This window comes from Rhopalosiphum maidis, chromosome 4, assembly GCF_003676215.2.
Source record: "Rhopalosiphum maidis isolate BTI-1 chromosome 4, ASM367621v3, whole genome shotgun sequence".
NCBI classification, from domain to species: domain Eukaryota; kingdom Metazoa; phylum Arthropoda; class Insecta; order Hemiptera; family Aphididae; genus Rhopalosiphum; species Rhopalosiphum maidis.
The window spans coordinates 13,468,435-13,492,324 of NC_040880.1; the positions used below are offsets into that span (position 1 = coordinate 13,468,435).

General features: G+C 26.1%; 1 protein-coding gene across 3 annotated transcripts; it reads right to left on the bottom strand.

Annotated features, from left to right (window-relative positions):
- Positions 1–1,429: 1,429 nt before the first annotated feature.
- Positions 1,430–23,555, bottom strand: LOC113550518 (protein spinster). 3 transcript variants are annotated; one of them, XM_026952406.1, is made up of 9 exons: positions 23,155–23,374; positions 9,820–10,016; positions 9,602–9,753; positions 9,321–9,524; positions 9,121–9,255; positions 8,748–9,009; positions 4,992–5,090; positions 4,415–4,661; positions 1,430–1,929 (listed from the first exon to the last, which is right to left on the bottom strand). In XM_026952406.1, the coding sequence occupies exons 1-9, from the start codon at positions 23,372–23,374 to the stop codon at positions 1,841–1,843; spliced, it is 1,605 nt and encodes a 534-aa protein (XP_026808207.1). In that variant the 3' UTR covers positions 1,430–1,840. The 3 variants fall into 3 exon arrangements, with proteins under 3 accessions (XP_026808207.1, XP_026808208.1, XP_026808209.1); XM_026952407.1 differs by having other exon boundaries at positions 1,431–1,926; positions 23,155–23,555; XM_026952408.1 differs by lacking the exon at positions 1,430–1,929 and adding an exon at positions 3,756–3,917 and having other exon boundaries at positions 23,155–23,555.
- Positions 23,556–23,890: the final 335 nt, after the last annotated feature.

Sequence of the window (23,890 nt, forward strand, 5' to 3'; positions counted from 1 at the left end):
TTTAATAGACTTGTGATCGACCTCCGAGATTTTCAAGGTTGTCGCGATCGACCAAAAAAAAAAAAAGGTCAATAAACAAAAAATATATTATATATACATGCGTGTTACACTTCTTTTATTCGATAGCTGTGTATAATCTCTTTTTTAATAGTTATTTATTGCTTTTTTCTAAATATACTTTTTATATTCCTGGGATATAAAAAAAATATAAGTACAAATTTACAAAAAAATAATATTTTAATTGTTTTCTGAAAAAAATTTAAAAAAATGTGAAAGTGTCGCGATTGACTCAAATTCATCTTTCGATCGACTGGTTGGTCACCCCTCCTATATACCTACAATCCGCTACAGATAGGTTTCTCTTGACTCTTAAAACAGTTTAATATTAGTTATCAAAGTGAGGTACACTAAAACTGTAATACACATACACCATTATAAAATCATTAATAATAATAATAATATAGCATCATATTATTTAATTTTATGTTGATATTACCGCGTGAATGCGAGTTATAAAGCTAGTAAATTTAACTCAAAAATTAAGGTAGTAAACTATGCTCAAAATCGTTATTTGTATGCAGTGGTTTATGAATTTAAATTTAAGACATCCATTAGTCATTACTGATGCAGCTTAAATAGTGACGAGTTACTACTGAAAGTCGAAGTTTTTATTTCATGGATATAAAATTATCAGTTTTCTACAAAATTTTTAATCCCCCCCTGCCCCCAAGGAAAATTCTCAATTACGTCATTGAGTCGAAACCTAGTATAAGTGATTTCCAAGATGTTTACACTAATAGGTAGCTGAAAATATTTTATAAAGCTCTTTTGTTAATATTACTGCGGTGCCTTGAAATGTTGATGCCATTTCATTTTTTGAACATGGTTTCGTAAGTGGAAAATATATTTCAAGTGTTGCGAAAAATATTTTTATTTTAGATTTTTTGATCTAGCTAAGTTTATAAAATTCCACTTTTAAGTAAATTTTTGTCGTTTTTAAAACCTAAATCGTGTTGAATTTACAGTAACAAAAAAAAACGTAATCTGGGACCTGGGCACCTTCTTTAAGCACGCCAATGATTATAAGTAAGTAATTCAAATTAATAGACCCAGATATCTTAATTAAGCATAAAACACGACTTAGTAAACTACTGAGGAATGAAATGATAATAACTTAATTGAACAAACATTCACATATGTGAACTTAAATATTATTATAATAAAATCAGAATCATCCCAATTACCTTATTTGTTGATACAAGTACAATAGGTACCTATTATAGGTATATACAAAATGTTAAGTCCATATTCCACAGACATTTTATTTATTCAATATTTATATATATAAAAAAAAAACATTCTGTACAAACTGATAAAAAAAAATTTCTTACAACTATTTCACAAAATAAATTAATTTTATTATAAATATTAATACTCTAATGAATTTATCAGTGTGTGAATACAAAATTATGGCAATAATACAAAAAACATCAACATCATTACTATTATAACAGATTAACAAGGGCAGTTTTTTCAGATATTTCATAAAAGTGGGTTTAATCATTTTTAAGTTCTATACATAATTAGATTTGTAATAAATAATGTATATTACTATGATTTTGTATTAGTTAACGATATTTTAAGTATCACAGATAGATATAAAGTGAATATCATTAATAGGTAAGTATGTAGTATGTAAGACGAATGCGTCAAACGACAGTGTAATTCAGTGAAACATACAATTGCAATATTTTAACATAACAACAACTCAAGCGTTCCGCAAGTGAAATTTACACAAAATCAAATTTATTGTCATTTTATTTTTAATTTTTCATTGATTTTAGGCTACAAAACGGGGATTGGAATGACCGTGCAAACGTGTTTCGTCCACGGGATACCTGTTTTGAACAGTATCTGGTCCATTATCTGCTGAAATTAATTCATGTTGTTTAAAAAAAACAAAATGACAATGATGTCGTAAGAAAAATTTGTGTGCCGAAAACAATGAAAACCCAACAAAGCGTATTTAAAACAACCAGTAGTTAAGCGAAGATAATATAATGTAAGACACACGTTCATACCACACAAATAATAGCAAACACCAATAATGTTATGTTGAAATCAATAATATTTAACTACTATTTACAAGGCTGTTTATATATAATATACCACAATGACGTATTTATGATAACGAAGACAATAATATATGAATATAGGTATCAGGTAGGTACTATTTTTGTAATATGTACAAAACAATAAGTTATTAATTTACCATTTTAATATATTATTTGTTACAGAGTGTAAATGTTTATTTTAATCAGTTGATTAGATTTGAAAATTTGAAATAGGTATAAATATGTTTCATGCATAGGTAGATATGGTTAAAAAAGTACGCAAAGCGTTTTTATAGCGTATAGTGCAACGATAGATAGATAAGTTGGAATACAATTTACGTGACATTCGTCTTTCATAGACATAAAAAGATTAATATGTTTGTTCATTAATTAATTATACAGTTTTAAATGGTATTGTTGTTAAATTTCATTCAGTTGACAGCAATAGAAATGAGTTATATGCCAAACTATGGCGTGACTCAAATTTTTTTTAAGGCAAGTAATCCACTACCCAAAATCCGATGAGGCATTTACTGGTTTATTGTCATATCTTTACTACCTCGTCATAACAAATACTAAATTATTACCCATTTGCCATTATCCACCCACCTATCAACCATCTTTCGATTACCCTTTTTACCACATCCCTCTATATAGAAATCGTAAAAGCAATACCACAGGTCAGAATATACGTATTAGGGTAGTGTGGATAACAACTCATAAAGCTCTAAGTCCTGGTGACTGGAGAGGTTCTACAGAACGACACATTAATTCTAGAGCATGTTTAATATTTGTAATAAGATCCAAGACACAACGTTCTATTGTCCTATGTTCTATGTCATACGGAAATCTATAAATAATATAAGACTTCGGCTAAAATTACGAGTCAATATATTGTTTTGTTTGCTACATTTTTTACGTAGATATCAATCAAAAATGAAATGATTAAATAAAATAGCTGATACATCAATATCAATATCATCATTATAAATAAACATGCCAATATGGTAATAACAATAAGTTAAAATTTACAATCAATTTACGAACAATGAACCATATTATATAGTCCATGTTCATATGGTTTAAGGGCTAAACGAGACAGAAATCTTATCGTTTTTTGTACAAAAGTTAAATGTGGATTGACATTAGGTATTTCTAAAAATAATAATTCTATTGATTAAAAAATTATAAACAAAAACGATCAGATAAATAAAAGGTTGTTTCTCATTCATTGCCTTAACATTTAGGATTTGTCTGAGTATTATTGGTATCATAAATAATACTTAGATTCGGCTAATCATTAACAAATAACGATTTTTGGTTTAAAAATAAATTTTGATTGGTCACCATTTTTCTTAAATATTAACATTGAGTATATTAAATTTTATCATATAGTGCACAATACTCAATGATATTAATAAGATATGCATGTTTTCAATGACTCATTTCAAAAAATAATTCACAAATAAAAAAATATTAATGTATGCAATACTACTACATGAGTCATATTATAAAATTATATATAAAATTCAGGGATAATTTATACAAATTAATGAAATATAATATTCTTTAATAATATTTTTGAGTCTTGTTTAATAAAAATCAGAAACCAAAAATATTCTGATATAACAGATGAATGATATAGGACAATTTTATTTATATTTTAATATTTTATTTTATTATTACAAAACTGAGTCACATTTATTTTATATAATCAGTCAAATGAACAAAAAGTTCAATATGTTCCTATTGGCTATTTCATTATGTCACTTATAAAAATCCTTCATGTCTGTTTGATATTACCTAGTTTTTATTGAATTATAAAAAATGTATTAATAATTATTATTATTAGAACAATATCAAAATATATCACAATAATACATTATATATTACAAACATATAAATACCAAAGCCACATATTATTGTATTGTATTACACAAGATTATACATACAAATATAAATTATTAAGCTCATGATGTTGAGTTTTATAGAAAGAAAACACAAGGGTAGGAAATAGATGTGAGCAAGCATTAATGCAAACCAAAAAACAAAAAAATAATAAATTAAAATAATAATAATGCACAAAATTAACCAACATCCATAAAAGTTTGATTAAAAATAAATAAATTATAAGAACACAATAATTGTAGCCATTGTAAAAATGTTAAAAATAATTGTGTCATGTATGTTTTTAGACTAGTGATTAGGCTGAATTAGCCACTTTTACTTATAAATAATTGAGACTTTAAATACATATATATATATATACTAATTTACAATAGGAGTGTAGGTTGGCCAACCTGGAGTCTCTGTTTCAGCTAATTCCTTGTCCTTGACAATATAGGAAGCAGTAAAGAAGAAAAACATAGCTCCTAACACTTCAACAAAACTTGTTATGAACAATGCATATTGAAGACTATGAAAGTTGCTAATGTTATCTTGCTTGTCACCATTGGTGGTTTGTAAATTATTATTGGCTAATGACACAGAAACCAAAAGTAGTGGTATGGTCCCTTTTGCAAAGAGTTTTTTTAAAATTTCTGAAATCTGACAATTAAACACAATTTATTAAACATTACATAGCTAAGCATAGGTGTAATATGTTAAGCAATTTTGGAACGGGCTTATGGCGCTTAAGATTCTTTAAGTGTATAAATATAAATTTTTATCAGTTTATTGGTAAATAATTTCTTAAGACTTAGTCCTGTCTTTCTAGGTCTCATTAATTTAAAGTGTCAATGCAATAACAAGACAACATTTACTTATGAAGTTAGATTCTTGATGTCCTTATAAAATTGAGATTTGGCTTATTATTACATTGACATTTAATTTATACTTATTTAGTTTAAGTAAGTTAAAATGATTTATAAATTTTACCACTCCAATAAGATATGGGCTACCAGCATCTCCAAATGCATGTGAAAACAAAATTTGAAAAGCTTCAGCTGTTGATCTTCTAGTAGGATTGACAACGTACTAAAATTAAAAATAACACAACATTTTTTTAAAAAATCACAAATTTGAATTTTATTGAACATTATTCATATAGTAAATAATTGATAACTTTTATTGAACATTTAAATACGCGTTATTTGTTTTCAATAATTCTATAATCGTATTGTTTTGTATAGTTGGGCTTTGATTTGGGTTATCGAGTTTCTATTTTTACTATATTGATGATAGCTATTTTCAATGTTTCTATGTAAATGATTAGATAAGCTATTTAAAATTGTTTGCAATTTAAAATATTGACATGCTATTACACTAATGCATATTATGGCGATAACAACTGCTAAGAGTGCGAACGAATAAGAAATATATACATTTATGTTAAGTTTTGACTTGCAAATTTTGCAGTGTATCCGTAATTCATGCCAACAGTGACCTATTAGCAGTGGCGGCTCGTGTGTATGTGCACAAGTGCACGTGCACTACCTACCTAAACTCAAGAAAAATTGAAAACAAATCATAATAATACAACTAAGTACCTGTAATGTAATAAGAATTATTTTCAAAATATAAAAATATAAATTCAGAGTATTATGAAAATAATAATATTATAATATTATGTATTTATGTTTAATATTTGGATTGGGTTATTTCGACTGCTAAATGGCTGTCCGCGACGGAACGGTATCGGCGTGTATTATTATAGTAGTGCAGTTGTGCACACAATCATTGTGCACATTTGTACAGTGTAAAAATTGAAGCAAGTCGATACACGCAGCCCGCGTTGTAATGGAGTTGGTGTGCACATTTGTTTGTGTGCACATAACCAATTAAATTATTTTCAGCGAATTATTTTCGACGTCGCCGCGTCGCTGAGCGTCGGCATCGGCATTATTATGTTATTATAGTTTATTTTTACTCTCATTAATTTATTATATTATTTCGATTATCAGCTGATAATATTAGCTAGTCGATCATTATCGGAAATTCAAAACATTATTAATCGTGACCATCGTGTTTCTGTTTATTATCGACGACCGACATTAACGTATATTAATATATTATTACTCGTGTATTTGTTTTCAATTTTTAAAATGAACTCAGTACAGCAATTAATACTGCAATGTAATTTTTCATCAATCTCGTTGGAGAAAAAGATGGAAATAAAAAATAAAGGTAGGCCTACTCCAGATTTAAATATTAAACAAATTACTAAATGTAAAACGAGAGATTATGTAAGACAATTTAAAAATGATATATATAAAACTAATGACTGGATTTGTGGTTGTTCAGAAACAAATCGTTTGTATTGTTTTCCCTGTCTACTTTTTGGTCAAAAATCTAATGATGCCGCTTGGGTAAAGAATGGAATAAACGATTTAATTCATTTAACTTCTAAAATCAAAACACACGAAAAATCAATGACACACATAAATTCTCAATTAAATTTAAAACTATTAGGGAAACAAGACATAAGACAACAACTTTCTAGTGCATATCGGTTGAATATCAAACAATACAATGAAAAAATAAGTCATAATCGTTATATATTGAATAAAATCATAAATTGTATTAAATTTTGTGGAGCATTTGAGCTTGCACTCCGAGGTCACGATGAAAAATCAAATTCAGAGAATCCCGGCGTATTTCGAGGTCTTATAAACTTTAGTTCAGAGTTAGATTCGGTACTAAAATGTCATATTGAGAACTCTTCGGTATTTAAAGGTTTATCCAAATCAATCCAAAATGATTTACTAGAATGTTGTTTAGCTGTATGTCAACAAAGAATTAAAAATGAAATAAAACAAGCAGAATATATTTCTGTAATGGCTGACGAAACAACTGACGTATCTGCTCAGTTTCAATTGTCAATAATATTTAGATATTTACTATCGGATGGAACACCAGTAGAAAGATTTTGGGGATTTTTCAATCCTACTGGACACGATGCGAAATCGTTGTCTGAATGTATAATATTTAATTTGGAAAAAGTCCTAGAGTCACCAGATATGTTAATTTGTCAGAGTTACGACGGCGCAAACGTGATGAGTGGACGTCTCAATGGTGTACAAAAAATAATAAACAATAGCTATAAAAATGCACATTTCATACATTGTTATGCTCATCAGCTTAATTTAATTTTAATTCAAGCAACTTCACAAAATCGTGAGATAAGAATTTTTTTTTCAAACCTAACTGATATAACCAATTTTTTTTCCAACAGTCCGCAGCGGGTTACGGTTTTAGATAAAATTGTTAAACACAGAGTTCCTCGATCATCTAATACTAGATGGAATTTTAAAAGTCGAATAGTAAATACTGTGTATGAGAATCTTGAGTCGTTAATTGAATGTATGAAAGAAATTGAATCAACATTCAATCAAACCATAGCAATTAATCAAGCTGGAGCTTTGCATCGGATGTTAATTGACGATAGATTTATATTTTGGTTAAGAGTGTTTCATTCTTTAATGCCTCATGTTGATATTTTATATAATCAACTACAAAAACCAACTATGGATCCTGTAGAACTTTCAAAGGCAATTTTTCGGTTCGAAGAAAATATATTAAAAGAAAGACAGAATATTGATAACATCTTTGAAACTTCTCAAAATCATCCAACGAAAAAACGAAAACATGATGATACTATTGAAACAAGAAAAATCGCTGCAAAAGAAGTATGTGACATTTTTATTGTCAACGTTAAAGAACGGTTTGATTATAAAAACCACTTAAATGCTTCGCACCTATTTTTATCTACCAAATTTCTTATGTACGAAAATAACTTCCCAGGTGACCATTTTAATAAAACAATTGAAGCATATCCTTTTTTGGATGTTACTAAACTTAAAACTGAACTACAACTGTTCTACAAAAGAACCGATTTCCGTGATATCAATTCATTAGTTCATTTATTGAAATTTATAATTGAAAATAATTTAATACATATATTTTCTGAAAGCTACAAACTTTTAAAAATAATTTCAACTATTCCAATGACTACAGCTGAAGCCGAAAGGTCGTTTTCTACATTGAAACGTATTAAAACATTTTTGAGAAATTCAATGACAGAAGATCGACTTACAGCACTAGCTATGTTATCGATCGAAAAACGGATGATCAACAACATTCCAAACTTCAACGAAGAAGTAATAAACAGATTTGCAGAAAAAAAAGAGAGGAGAATCGATTTAACATATAAATATGTACCTGAAATATAATAATTTGTATCTACTTTGTCATAGTTTTTTACTTGAAAATGTATTATTACTATTATTATTATTATGTATTTACTATTATTATAGGTACTTGACACTTGTAAAAATAGGTATAAGCAAAAGAAAAAGTAATTTGTAAATAACTAAAATTTGTAAACAATATTATTTAATACAATTTATAATATATATATATATATATATATTATATTGGTTATATTTTTTTTGGATGTGCACTACTTCATTAAAAACCCACGAGCCGCCACTGCCTATTAGACTACAATATATAATTTTAAAACGATGTACGCTACATAATATATATATATATAATTTATATACATTGTATACTAAAAATATATAAATACACATTATATTAACTAATATGAGCGAACAGTTAGGCTTTCACTTCACACACTTGAACCTAGCTTATAGCTACAATAATTTCGTTCGGTAATTTCAAAGCACTTACTAAAAGTATGTCGGCTACGATCGACCAATTAAGATTCAGTGATACTTGACCAAAGAATATCAGAACCAACACGAAATAATTGTATTTGTCTGCAAGCGCTAGTCCCAGAAACAGTAATGGAGCCGATATTAGAAGACCACCAGCACAGATCAACGGGTCTGCTGTGGGATAGTGCACTTTCAGCCGTTGAGCCAAGTATGAGCCTAAAGGCACGCCAATAAGACCAGCTGCCATGGCTATTATTCCAAAATTCAGCGATACGCTAAAAATACAATGACAAATAAAAAATTAGTTATAATTTTACAAAATAAAGATAAAACGCTTGTATACGCCAATAAAATGGTTATCATAACCCATCTCCATATAATAATACCTGTTTATCGTAACATTTTCGTAACCTTCTTGCATTTTTAGTCCTGACCACATAATTTGGGGACCCCACCAGGCCAAAGATCCAGTGACAAAAGCCACGCAAGTGAATCCCGCAGTGGATAACATAAAACTCCGACTAGTAAAATGATTAAGTGATATAGATACACAAATATAAATAATTTAGTGTATGAAAACACTTACTTCCGACACAATAATTGTATGTCCTCGGACCAAGACGTAGTAGTTAAGTGAGAATACCCTTCGCTCTGACCTCGTTCGGGTTCTTCCATAACGAACATAATCAAGAGGACGGCCAACATGCCGAGCACTGGCGTGACGCGTAATCCCCAGTGCCAAGAACCGAGGATCCTAGCAGTTTCCGAGCCAACAATATATCCCAAACCGCTAAAATGAAAAAATAAAAATCACGAAATAAATTTTATTCGACCAGAATTAAAATATTGTGCGACCAGTTAGTATACCTTCCCACGGGTATGGCAAAATAAAATAAAGCCAACATTTTCGACCTCACATCTTTAACGAACATATCGCTTATAATTGTAGGCGCAATAGTCGAATAACTAGCTTCACCGACACCCACCAAACTCCGGAAGAACAAAAATAAATAGTATTCCTGTGAATAAATTTTGTTATAAAAATAATTTGAAAATAAAAAGTCAATAAAATAAGTATAACTTACGTTCATATAAGAACCAACAATTGTAGTTAATGACCATAGAAATACACCAAAAGCCATTATAAATTTTCTGTTGTATCTATCTCCTAGATACCCAAAAACCGGAGCGCATATCATGTAACTTATGACGAATGCGGTTTGCAATAAGCCACCTTTGTCATCTCCGATTTTAAATTGGTGTTGAATATCAGCTAGAATACCTAGAAATATAGTAAAAAAATATTATATACATATATATTATTAGATTAAATAAGTAAACAATATGTATTACGTCTATTGCAACAATATGATTCGATATACCTTTAAAAATTTACTATTTTTGTGTCTATGTGTTACACGAGTTACAATAAAACACGATAATTATTAATATAATTTAAAAAATAAAAACGTAATTATACTTAATGGTTGTATAGTGTTTAGAATACAAATTTTTTAGAATATTCAATACTCAAAACGGAGGTATGTACATTGGGATTCGTAACCTATGGGTGATATCGATTTGATATACATTAACGCGTAATTAGTAATCATAATATGTAATATTATAATAATCGTAATATGTGACTAACACTCTAGTATAGTATAATTAATTAATCATTATACCTAATGTTGAAACTGCTATTGGTATGTATATGACCTACGTCCATAAACTCGAGACAATCGTAGTATAAATTATTTCGAGATGGTATTTTAAATGATTGTATAATATATTATGGGTGGGCCCTTTGAAAAGGGTGCAACGAACAATTAAATAATACGACCAAGACACTAAGAGACACGATACAGTTCTATGACCCGAAAATACAGTTTGTATATAGGCATAATATCTTACAGCATTCATGGTTAATAAAATAAATAGTACGATTATAATATAGAAGGGCGATCAGAGAGATATTCACGAGAGTGAAAAATAAACTATACATGTATACGAACAGAGCTACTGCTTTCTAAGCATGTTCGAACCTAGAAATCACTCAATTTTATCTTCTTTCCCATATTCTACACCGGTGGCATATGGTCGTGGCGTTATTTTATTTATTATCGTCGTATGCATAGACACACGAATGTATATAACGTCGGACACTTCCGAAGATTCTCCAGCAAAAGAGACATGGACGTACAATAACATTTTCCTCACGTGCAACAGTTGTGAAGAACAGATGGCCCTGGCAGGCATAGTGATTTATGGTATATTATTAAATACGTTATTAGGATATAACATTAACAATGAGGAAACTTGTATAATAAACACAATGTAATTTTTTTCTGGACGGATGAAGCCTAAACAAACACGAATTGTTGCAGCCCGGTCATCGTAATAATGCGCATACAATAAAGACGACTATTATTATAGTATTTTATATAGTATAAATAATATTATAATACATTTATAATTTAAATAATACGTAATTTGTACGACCGATAGAGTATTTATCTGGCGACGTAATGTTAAATATATTATTATAATCCTGTAATGACGTTTTAATACTAATATAACCTAACATTTCATTGTAATTTTTTTTAAGTATTTATTCGTGTACGAGATATTATTATTATTATTATATAAAGCTGATGAAGATGGATAGACACTATGGGCTTTTTAGTTTTTACATTTACTCACCTCCTTTTATCGTAAACGTTAAGTTTACAGAAACATGATATATAATAAACTTAACTTACTATAAATACAGAATAACTAATGGATATTATGAAGTAAAATAAAGTAAGGGCTGTTAATATTTTGATGGGAAAAGAAAATTAAGAATTTAACAACGATATATATAGTTGCAATAAGTTAATCAAATTACGTACGAAAAAAATATTAAAACCATAAGAATGACTTTAAAAATATTTGCATTACGTAAACTTGTGTGTAAAAAATTTTAGGTTGTAAACTTTTAAATATAGAATTTAACATTTGATAAAGATGATAACGTAATTATTATGACAGTATTTCACACTCACTATTCTATACACTATTAAAACCGAAAAAGAAAAGTTGTTTTTTATGTATTAATGTTTTGTATAATGTAAAATATTAATTTTATGCCGTTTCCTAACACAAAACATTGAACTTAATACTATATCTCATCAAGTGAACTAACAAGCTGTTATGAATTGTTTCCTTTTACGAATTATTATATCTCAATGTAATTTTTATAGAACCGTATATAGGGACGTAAAAATCAAATTATCCTCATTAGTATTATTTTATATTTTAAACTAACTGATTCTGTATAATACGGCGATGTTAACCGAGATAAATTAAATACCTGTGAATTTACCCCTATAAAACTCCGTTATTAATTTAAGCTGCACAGACTTTAAGCACCGTTATTTGGATTGATTTTGACAAATATAAAATACAGGTCTAAAATTATATCAAATCACTATTTTATTTTCGGTAACCAATGGCAATAAAAAAAAGTTAATTTTTCGTGAGTCAAGTAATTTTAACATGTGTACGTCTTGAAAAGTAAAAAGTAATAAAAGGTAGTTAATGACACTACGGATTTTGTTGATATTGACAAAACTTTTATACAATTTGGTTAAATTGGATTTGGATAAGGGTTATTTGTTTTATAATTTTTATTTTATAAAGTGCCTAGATAGATTTATAAATTATAGCTAATCCTCTACTCGGCATTGCCCGTGACAAATTAAATAATGTCAGTCGATTTACCTTATCATTAACTCTGTTAAATGTGAGCTACGCATATTTTTTTAACAATCATCTCGGAGGTTTTGACTAAATATTAAATACAAGTCTAAAATTATATCCAATTATACTAATTTTAATAACTATTTTACTTTATGTAACTAATAGCAACCAATATAACCCATATACAAACAAAAAAATATTCATTATTCATAAGGCAAATTTCTGTGCGAGCAACTTTTTAAAATGCAAAATTTAATAATTTGATTTTGAGGTGCATATTCTTGAATCTTGAGTATATAAGTTATCTATGTACCGAATTTCAGAATCATGCAGTGTGCGTTAGACTTGGCTGTGGATCGTTTACTCACACAAACATTGCCTTTTATTAATATAGATAAATATGAACAACATTATTATGGCTGTATAATAAATTATAATTATACAAACAACTATTTTTAATTCAAATTAAAACTACTTATATAATATATTACGATTATATTCGCACTGCATATGCTACATACAAATATTACCTAATCGTCCTAATCATTATATTATATTATAATAATAACAATATCAAAGATTAGTGATTGCTGCTGAATTTATAAAATAAAAATAATGGTATTTTACACAAGTTATATCGTAATTGTGGTTATAGTATAGGTAACTATATTATATATTATATAAGATACTAATAATAATAATTAATAAATAACCTATTATATTTAACTTTTACTGGTAGTAAACTAAATAAAAAGCAATCTTTGTATATAAAATGTCATTTTCATACGGCATATTATACAAAAGAAAAAAATATTTTAAACCTACCTATAGCACGTATCAACTTAGACATGTTGACTTAAATTTGAATAGGTGTTCAATGTTACGATTATTTTAAAAAAGAACATTGTACTCGTTCCAACAATGCTAATGAACTTTGGCATTTATAAACGTATATAAAAATACATTCAAGTTATTTTCTTTTATGCTTTTAAATGAATTAACAATTATTTAACGAACAAAATAAAAAATATAAAAAATATAGCTTAAAATACTTATTAAAACCTTTTATTTTCAATAGATACATTTAAAATTTTTATTTTATTTTATAATTTCCTAGTATTATATTTCGTTATAATTAGTAAATAGTGAATAGTGAATTTGAATAAATAAATTATTGTAAGATAAATAATAATACTAATATTACAATATAATTAAACTTTGTTCGTATCATCTAACCGCTACGTGTCCTTCAACTGAAAGCTGCGGTCTAGTCTATATTCATTGCTACCGAAATAATACTTATCCCCTAGATTTTTACCTCATTAATTAATTTTTAATCAATAGTCTTAATTTTTTGTAATGTACATCGCTATGGCCTATCATCAGGGGCGTCTTCTGGTCAATTCTCTCTTACATACCGCTTTGATAAACCAAAACTTAAACCTATAATATATTTGATGTAATTTCAACTTATATTAGCTTTAAAGATTTCTAATATATTGTACAGATGCAGTAAAATAGTACTTACAATTTTAAAGTAAATAATAATAATAGTAAAAAAATATATTTATTTTATTTAAAAATGTATAATATGTTATATAACAAAGTCCAAAACTCTTTTATTAGAAGCAGCAAAGCGATTAATAATGTTGTCTGTATTGATTGTTTCATTTCTATATGTATATTAAAAAGAGCTAATCCAGTCAGCCTCTGCTCACTCATTCTGCTCCTTAACCAAATTTTTAATCTAATAAACAATAATACACCAAAGCAATAATAACTAAAAAGCATATGCATAAGCAATAAGCAGTAAATAATTTATTTACTTAAATACTTTAAAATTTAAGTTTGTAAATAAAATAAATACTTGTTAACGAATAATTGACTTTCTGTAATCAATATTAAAGTATAGTATCTACCTAATGAAAGAGAAGTAAGGCTGTAAGAAATCGTCCCCCTCCTCAGGGACGCGCCTGCCTGTCATTAGTTTAAAAAAACAGTTCATTAAATAAGAGATGTTTATAAACAAATATAGTAAAATATAAAATATATTTTTTTCATTATAAATTGGGCTGTGAATTAAATGCACTTAAAATGGTTTTTAATTGAATTTTTAAATTTATAATGATATTAGTATATTATATGCATAAAAATATATTTATTTAACTTGAAATTTGAAGTTTATTGATTCTTTAATAATGCTATTTGCCTGAAACATTCTTTTAAATTTTTTAAAAGGTTTTCAAAGATGTTAATCAATGGAATTTAATTAAAAATGCAAAAAAAAATGATCTAAAAAAGGAAAATAAGACCCAAAAAGGCAAAGCAAAAAAAGGATCTAAAAAATTAAAAATGTCAAAAAATGCAAAATAAAAGTTTTGTAAATGAATTTGTTGTTATACATAATTCAAATTATATAAAGCTTATATAATATAAGCTTTTTACAAAGCTACATTTCACAACCACCAAAAAAAATGTACTTTCCTACAAATTAACAGCCCCTATTTGGCTATTATAAATGTATTTCACAACCCACATAAGTTAAGTTAAATATAATATTACAGAAGTGCATAACTTGCAATTCTCGTCATAATTAAATGTAGCTATAGTATTATTTATAAAATCAAAATATACTTATTGATATTATGAATTTCAATTTTATTTTTTTATATATTTATAAAAGTTTATCAAATTGTATAAAATATTTTTATATACATTTTAGCTCTTGGTATGATTCCGTTTAATCATACAAATCATACAATTTTTGGCTCGCAAAAATATTCATGTTGGCCACTCCTATAATATTAAATTAAAATTCACAATTATTTTTTAGTAATCTACTCCAGCTTATTCAAATTTTCAAATAACTAAAATAGATTAAGGCATAATTTTCCCACTAAACAATAACGAATAAAAAATACACATGTACCTACTACTTACAAAAATATATTAAAAACAAAAGAAGTTTGGTTTTATAGTTTTCATCGTAGACGTGAAAATATAAGTTTGACTATTGTAATATTATTTATAACTATAAATTTGTATTTAAGTTCCGGTAAATAGTATGTATATAACAATTTATTATTAGTCAATACTTTATATTGTAAATTGTACATACTTCATACAATGCTTAAAACTATTATGTCCCATTTGTATGTTGGCATGACAACAAAATATTGGACACACTTATGCTATTCAGAAGTGTATCCAATATTTCGTTTACATTTTGGTACATTTGATTTTATATAAGTTATTAAATACTTAGAAATTGATTAATTATCAAAATCTAATTTTAATTCAATGGTATGGAAAAGTACTTATTTATTGTTATATTATTAAAACCGGGAAATTGTAAAAATATAATATGTATTATTATTCAATATAGTTCACCACTTAAAGTTGTTATAAATATGAAATACAAATCAATGTATAATTTAGTGTATTTATTGTATTTTTACGTTTTGGTAATTAAGTATTATATATTATTATTATGTTTAATATATTAAAATATTTTAAACATAAATACCAGTTAAATGATATCTAAAATAAAAAATTATACTACCGTTTTCATGAATAAGTATAAGGTACACACTATACTTACAATTTATTACAAGTATATAATTATAATGATTATTTATATCTTAAAATGGTTACATGGAAGGTTAACAATTAACCTATTTCTGGAATTTTAGAAATGAAAACAGGACATTCTTTAGACTGCGGATCAACAGTATTGTATCATATAATTATTATTATTTTTAAATGAATGCCAATGATAAGTAAATATTTGAAGAATAGTTTATGGTAACCGTGGTGATAACTAATTGGTAAATAGAACGATTCAAAGCACTAATAATACAACCATTTTACTTTCTATAAGACATTTTTTAACCTTACACTTCAACAGTTACTGTTTATTTTTGCATAATTTATCAATTATTAGATGCATCAAGACATTCTAAGAATTTCCAAATATTATAATATCTATTTTTATTTTTTATTTAAATTTTATTATACTATTATAATTTCATCAATTAATTATATTATTAAGTGGCTTGGTGTGGTGCGATCGTACACTCAACTGCGGAAACGCTCTGAATGTACGTATCGGCCGGTGTTGCTAGCTCCTCCCGGATGGGTGACCACCCGGGATTATAGTGACAAATCCTTGCCACACGTATAAAAAAAAACGTGTTTTACCTACCGTTCTTCCCCTCTACAAATGAATAAAAACCATCCAATTGCCTTTGTTGCCGCGGATATTAATTAATAAAAATAAAAATAAATATTATTTAATATCTACCTTTATATTATTTATTGTAAATTTCAATAAATAGTATAGATTTTTGAATTTCTATTGAAAAATGTAATAACTTATAATAAACGCAATTCGTTTTATAAGTAATTAATGGACGCATAATAAGTAATTAATACATTTTAATTAAGTTTTAAAAAAAAAATTATCTCTGACTAACCTAATTACGCTTGATTATTATATTTTATATGAATAACTGTTACCAAGTTGTACAAAACTATTTTCCCTAATTATTTTTTTAATTAGGTATGTTACAGAATTTCATAATGTAAAATAAAATTGTTATGTTTGTAACTAATAACAAAAAATGTATTTAACATTATGTTAGTAAAATAGGTACAATGAAAGCAGTTATTATTATTTTAAGTAAATCTTATTGATTACAAAAAAATTGAAAAGCCACTCTGTTGTTATTGTTGGTTTTGAATGTAAATGGTAATAAGAAAGAATGATATTCAATTACCTATACGTACAATATTATAATATACAAACTACGGAGATTACTTAAAACCAAATTATTTTAATAGCATTACAATTTGAAAAAAAATGTAAAGGTGAACTATTAATTTTATGATGTATTTATTTTAAATAAATTTTGAAGAATTTAAAAATGTAAGAAATTTCAAGAAGCATTTTTAGAAATTAGAAATTGAACATTAATGATAATAGCTAAGATAATTGAGAGAACGCCACACCTTCAAAATCGACAGGTAATATACAGTGCTATTATATTACATACGTCATATAGCAAACATTTTTGGCTTTTTTTTTTTAATATTATCAAACTTAAAAGTAAAATGTTTATCTATTTTTAGGAGATTTAAATTTTTAAGCTAACAATGAGATTGTAAAATGTATTAAAATATATAATTTAAAGATAGTTTAATTAAACTAATTATAATTTGACAAAAATTCAAATATCGTGAAAACCAATGTACCATTTAATATTCAAATTTGATAATAAGTCAACTCACTCTCATATATTAAAAGTAATAAAAAAAAATTGGTTCTCTTTATCCATAAACATGATACGTTGTACATATACATGCAGGACAAAAGGGTAGAATATAATAAAATATGTGACTGTGTGAGTGACTTTGGTGTCTTCTTAAACATTAAAACCGTAAAAATGAATCACTGAGTAGAGAGTACATATTTTAACAAAATCGTTTCAGTTTATCAATTTACGTATATTGTATATATCATTATTCATTAGATATAAAAAGTGAATCATAGCCACAATATACTCTGACCAATTAATAAATTAGAATCTAATAAATCTACAAACAATATAAAATTTTTGATATTATTAAGGTAGACAATGTAGTGTTGACTACTATTTATAGAATATATTAATTATTATAAAAGAATTGCATTTTTGTAATGGAATTTGAAATACATTTTTTATAATGTTAATAATATTATTTTATTAGTTATATCATGAGGACTAAAGATTTAATATTGTGCGTATCAATACGAGCAAATAAGAAATTATAGTTGAAGAAATGAAACTCGTTTTAAGTTACCACCATTTAAAGAAAAAAAATTACTGGTTTTTGGAAAAAATCTAGTTATTATAGTTATTAATTGGTACAAATGCATAAAATTTAAAATGTTGAGGTTGGTTTAACATTTTAAATAGTTGGTACTCAAGGTAAATACTATTATTTCAGATGATAAGCAGTGACAACTCCTGACTTTCGAATAAGTGAGTTTTATTTTCATATTTTTAGTGTCCGAAGAATCTATTGTTGATTTTTAAATATTAAGAAGGCTTCTGGTAGAAAAATGGATCTCGATTTTACTTCAGAAAAAAAGAATAAAAAAAAAAAAATTACGGAGAAAAAGGAATATTTTAGAGTAACAATAGTTCTTAAAAAAATAAATTTTGTTTATTTGCTATTGTTTATGAACGTAATTTTGAACTAACGATACACTTGTTTTCAAAAAAAAAATAAAAATACGAAATTACATAAAATTGTAATAGATAAACTGTTAAAATTACGAATTGACAATAAATACAATATATATAAATCGAAACTTAAACTTTAACTCAAAGTCTCAATAAGTCAAGTGCCGCAACTACCGAGTATGCGAGGCGTGTACCATAAACAGACACGGACCACCAAGTTTTAAAAAAAGCCCCTCTGTTTGTTCAATTGTATATTTTTTGTTAATTTTGTGGTACCTATTGTCAATTTACTGTGTCGTTATTATTAAGAGAAATGAACATTATTATTCATAATTATAATAAAATTTGTCGACAGTAATTGGCAGTTGAGTTTTTTAAGAAGCAGAAGTATTCTAAGATAAAATTGTATTGTCATAATTATTAATGTTTAATCACAAACCGCGATTATTTTCAATATCATGGTAATAGTTACTTAATTGATCTACTAAGTATAAATACAGAATAAATTTATTCTGTGGTATAAACTGCTTGTCATTATCAAGTATTCAACTTGAATATTATTATCACGATGTGGTAACTAAGAAATAGAAACCTAATAGTTTTCATTTGTAATTATTTAATTATTAATATTAGGGTAAACAATTTTAAATAAATATATTGTCTTTTAACGGAAATATTATTTAAAATTTAAGATTTTTATTAGTTTTTTTTATTTTTTAGAAAAATTGTAAAAAAATCAATTTTTGTCTTGTTGATACTTCCCCAATTACGGTTAATAGATAAGTCCTCACCAGAAACTCGTATAAAAAATTGTTAAGTTACCAGTTACCTTATAATTAATTAGTAAAATTATTGAATTATTGAAATATAAATATGATAAAAATGTTTTTTCATAGTTTATGACTGTTGGATTATTATAAGGAATTTCATTTTATGTAATAAAGATTTTTAGTGTTTTTAATAAAAATAATCGGTACTGTAAATTATATAATATTATGTATAAATGAAGAGTTAATTAATAAATTATTAATGACTTGGTTTGGTTCAAGACCCTCTGTTATACTCTAGCACGCAGCCCCTCCAAGATGTAACCGTGGCACTGAATAATTTAATTTTTGAGATACAAAAAAGTTGTTATAAAAATTAATTACATTTAAATTAAAAAGGCGGTCAAAAGGATATCGTTCTGCTGTATAGTAGAGATGGAGATGAGTAGGTCACTATAATGGATATGTTAAGTTTGAATGCAATGACAGGTATCCTTGTATACAAAAAACAATTCTGAACGGAGATGATTTTTCAGTCAAGGATAATTAATAGGATATATTTATTATTACCTATATTAAAATTGTAATATATCGTTATTTTACTCGATTTCGTAAAAAAATACATTATTTTCTATATTGACGCTGAAGTTTTTTTTTTTACAGTTATTTGAAAAAAAAGTTATGGAGAACCTTGTGTTGAGTTTTTTAGCCTAAGATATAAATCACAAAAATTGTATATTTTTGCATATATATTTTAATTGCATATTTTGTAAACATTTGAACTTTTAATGCTTATAAAATAAAATTTTAAATGACGATTTTTGATTTTTTTCCATTACAATAAAAACAACTTATAATAAACCTTATATTAAATTTAAAAAAATGTTTGGACAACCAAATTTTTTTTATCGGCATTTCAAAAAAAAAAAAAATGTAGTAAAATTGAACATTTTAATGGTCTATAAATAGTTAAAAAATTTCTAAATATTTTGAAAATTTAATCGTAAATAGAGTATGCTAATATAAACATTTGGTGAAAATTTAAAGTATTTACAAAGATTCGTTTTTGAGTTACAGCAAAATCAAAAAATCGATTTAGTCAAAGTGATTATACGTAAAAATTCTCATTTTTCAGTAACTTTTTCAGAGTTTTTCCTTACGCTTTTGAAAACTACTGAAATTTTATACTTTTGACCTTTTAAAGTACCAACTAGATTAAATTTTCTTTTCAAAGAGGGGCTGAAGTCAAAAATCAAAGCACTATTACTACTCCAAAACGTGATGTCATACACAAAAATAAAAAATACATCATTATTAAATCAATACATCCATCACTTCGTTCAGAATCTAAAAAGGAGGGTGCAATTTTTATAAAGATTTTGTTGAATTACGCATGCGCGAAATTTTTTTAAAAAATTAGTGTAGTATAAATTAGTTAATATAGTAAAAATAATTCTAAAAATATTTTATTATCTTCATCATTATATACAATATTTATATATATATAGTAACGTTAAATATTAGTTTTTTGTACAGTTTTATTAAATAAAATGAAAAATATAGTCTAAATGTTGATGAAACTCAAAATTATTTGTTAGTAAATAAAAGAAATAAATTCAAATGTTTATAGTCCAAACTTAAAAATTTAATAAAAAATTCATCATACTTGAGTACAATTCAGCATATAGCAACATTAGTCTTTTATGAATGTTTAAAATTAAAGTAATATTGGATATTTTTGAACATAGGTAAGGTAAAAATAAAGATTAAATTGTAATTTAAAAAAAAAAATATTTTGAAACACCATAACACACTGAAATATCTATATACACAAAAAATTGTTATAAAATTTTAAATCCTATTTATCTAGGAGGGGTGGGTGGGTTAAAGGTTCTTGATTAGTGAAAAATATTCATCAATTGTTATAAAAAAAAAAATAATAGTGCAAAAATTGGCTAAATATCTTGAAAATTATAGCACATTTAGAATATTATAATATATACATATATATATATATACCTATGTATATATTTTGTGACAAATACAATAATTATTTTTAAATTTAAAAAAATAAAACTTATCAGAAACTAGTTTTATGTAGTAATTCTCATTTTCTCCTTTTTTTATAAGTATTGGATCCATCCAATTTTTCACCAGAAAATAATTTTTAAAGTTGAATATCACACTATTTTGTTTCTATAAAAGGAACACTGACACAATTTTGCTTATATCATATCATGATTTTCAATTCATAAAGCTAATTAATTTAGTCATTTTATTGATCTAATCAGTCTATAAAGGGAAGTTCTCATGTGAACAATATAATTTTGTATTGACACATTAATTTGTTGATTATTGATTCTTATTTGTAATATGGAATTTATTTTTACTTTATAAAAGTATTTCAGAGCAGATGATTGAGTACAATATTTCAGTGAAAAAAAAAAAAAAATTTTAATTGTTTCGTAGTAAAGGAGTGGTAATAATAGATTTTTTCAAGAAAATTATTCATCAATGTTTAATCTGGTTTGAGTAAAATAATTTAAGTCAACTAATAAAAAATAACGATATCTAACCTTTTTTGGTAGTAATATTATAATTCAATGGTTTAACAAATAATGATATAGGTATAAGATAATTAATGTACTTCTATAGTAATCTATTTCTTTAAGTTTTAAAGATTAGAGTAGGTAGATAGTTATAATAGAAAAATATGTTACATTATCAAAATATGAATGTTAGTATATACATTTTATACACTATATGTTATACAACTTAATTTCCATACCTATTTTAATTTTTCTGCAATAAATTAACTTAGGACTTTTAAAATTGTATATTTGGTAGGTAATACAAATTCATCAATTTGTATTAATAATCAATAAATGTTAAAAAAATATTTTTGAATCTCAGTTTAAGTACCTACTGGATAGTAGTGTTTGTAATTATTGTTTTTTTTATATAAGATAATACTATAAATATTAAGTTGAAATTATTTCATTATTAGTTGATGAAAAAATAAACCTATAAAATACTGTATCTATACTAAAATACTAAGTATTTTGGCAATATTATGTAATTTTAAGGTCGTTATAAACAGGTTATGTTTTAAAACAAAAAATATATAATATTAATATGAAATATTAATGTAAAAGTGAGAGGTAATAAATATGATGGCAATAAAACAAGTTAAAATGTAATTAAATTGTTAAGTTGTAATGTATTGAAATTTTGATTGTTATGCCGCCACAGGCCACACACATTATTATAGAAATTAATATAATTCCATAGCTGTTCAAAATTATGCTAAATTTATGTGTGTATCCATATCTCATTAAAATTTTAGTATATCTATAATCAAATTTATTATATAAATTATAATTATTTTTATTTATTTATTTATTTATTTATTTATTTTCCTTCTGTAATTTCAGTGAAATAAATTGTATACTGCTAATAAGATAGGTAAGAGGAAATAATGACTAAGAACCATTAATGTTTATCAAATGAGCAACATCCTATTAAAAACTTTCGAGCAAGTGGCTGGACATGGATATATTATACCAATACTTAGCAATTTTAACAAGATAGTTAAATAAAAATCAACAATCAATGAGAAATATATATAAGCTATTATTGGAAATCTGTCGTCAAACTTTCATCAAAAGATACTTCATGTTACCTGCAATTGTGTAACGGTCCATGTAATTGATTAAGTTCACAAAGCATAGTATAACGACTGTGATCTTCTGTCTACTAGTGATCGGTGAACGACCACCTACCGTCTCGTCATTCATCAGATGCTGTTGAGAATTGTTGTTGGGCGCCGACGATGGTTCGGCGTTCATTATCTGCAGTACGGTTTTTACGGTTCTGTTGCTGTGGAGCACTTGTGTCGGCATCACATTGACGGAACTGCTCCCGATGATACTACGCCACTACGGTCGTCGCCGGGCAACAGATCCACAATACCATTCAAAAGTCATTGCAATCGAATAACGTCTGCCACAGACGCGAAATGGATAACAACTGACGTCGAACTAGCGGCGATGACTCGGACACGAATGATGACGATTCGACAACCCATGCCTGTTTGTTGTGAAACGTGCAACGTCACCTGTGACCCGATTATATTTCTGACAGGCTGACCACCCTTTAACCGAAAGTTGTTATTCGTTATCGTTATCGTTATAGATGGAGGGACATAAACAAGATATCCATCTTGGAGACCTACATAAATCATTAAAAAACCACGAATTAAAATATATTTATTAATTAATAATACTGTATTCGTGTAAAATATAGATAAATATAATAATATATATAAAATGTGTATAAAACATTATACATCTATGTATGGGATTACCATAATCAATAATTATTAATTAGTAATTACTATCATAGAAATATGTAACTAA

What these genes read in the sequence shown, in the direction of transcription:
- LOC113550518 (XM_026952406.1), bottom strand. Translation starts at nt 23,374, where the DNA reads ATGCCGACACAAGTGCTCCACAGCAACAGAACCGTAAAAACCGTACTG. An exon ending in GGACCGTTACACAATTGCAG is followed by an intron (nt 10,017 to 23,154) that starts GTAACATGAAGT and finishes CTATATTTCTAG; the next exon opens with GTATTCTAGCTGATATTCAA. An exon ending in AGCTGAAACAGAGACTCCAG is followed by an intron (nt 1,930 to 4,414) that starts GTTGGCCAACCT and finishes AATTAATTTCAG; the next exon opens with CAGATAATGGACCAGATACT.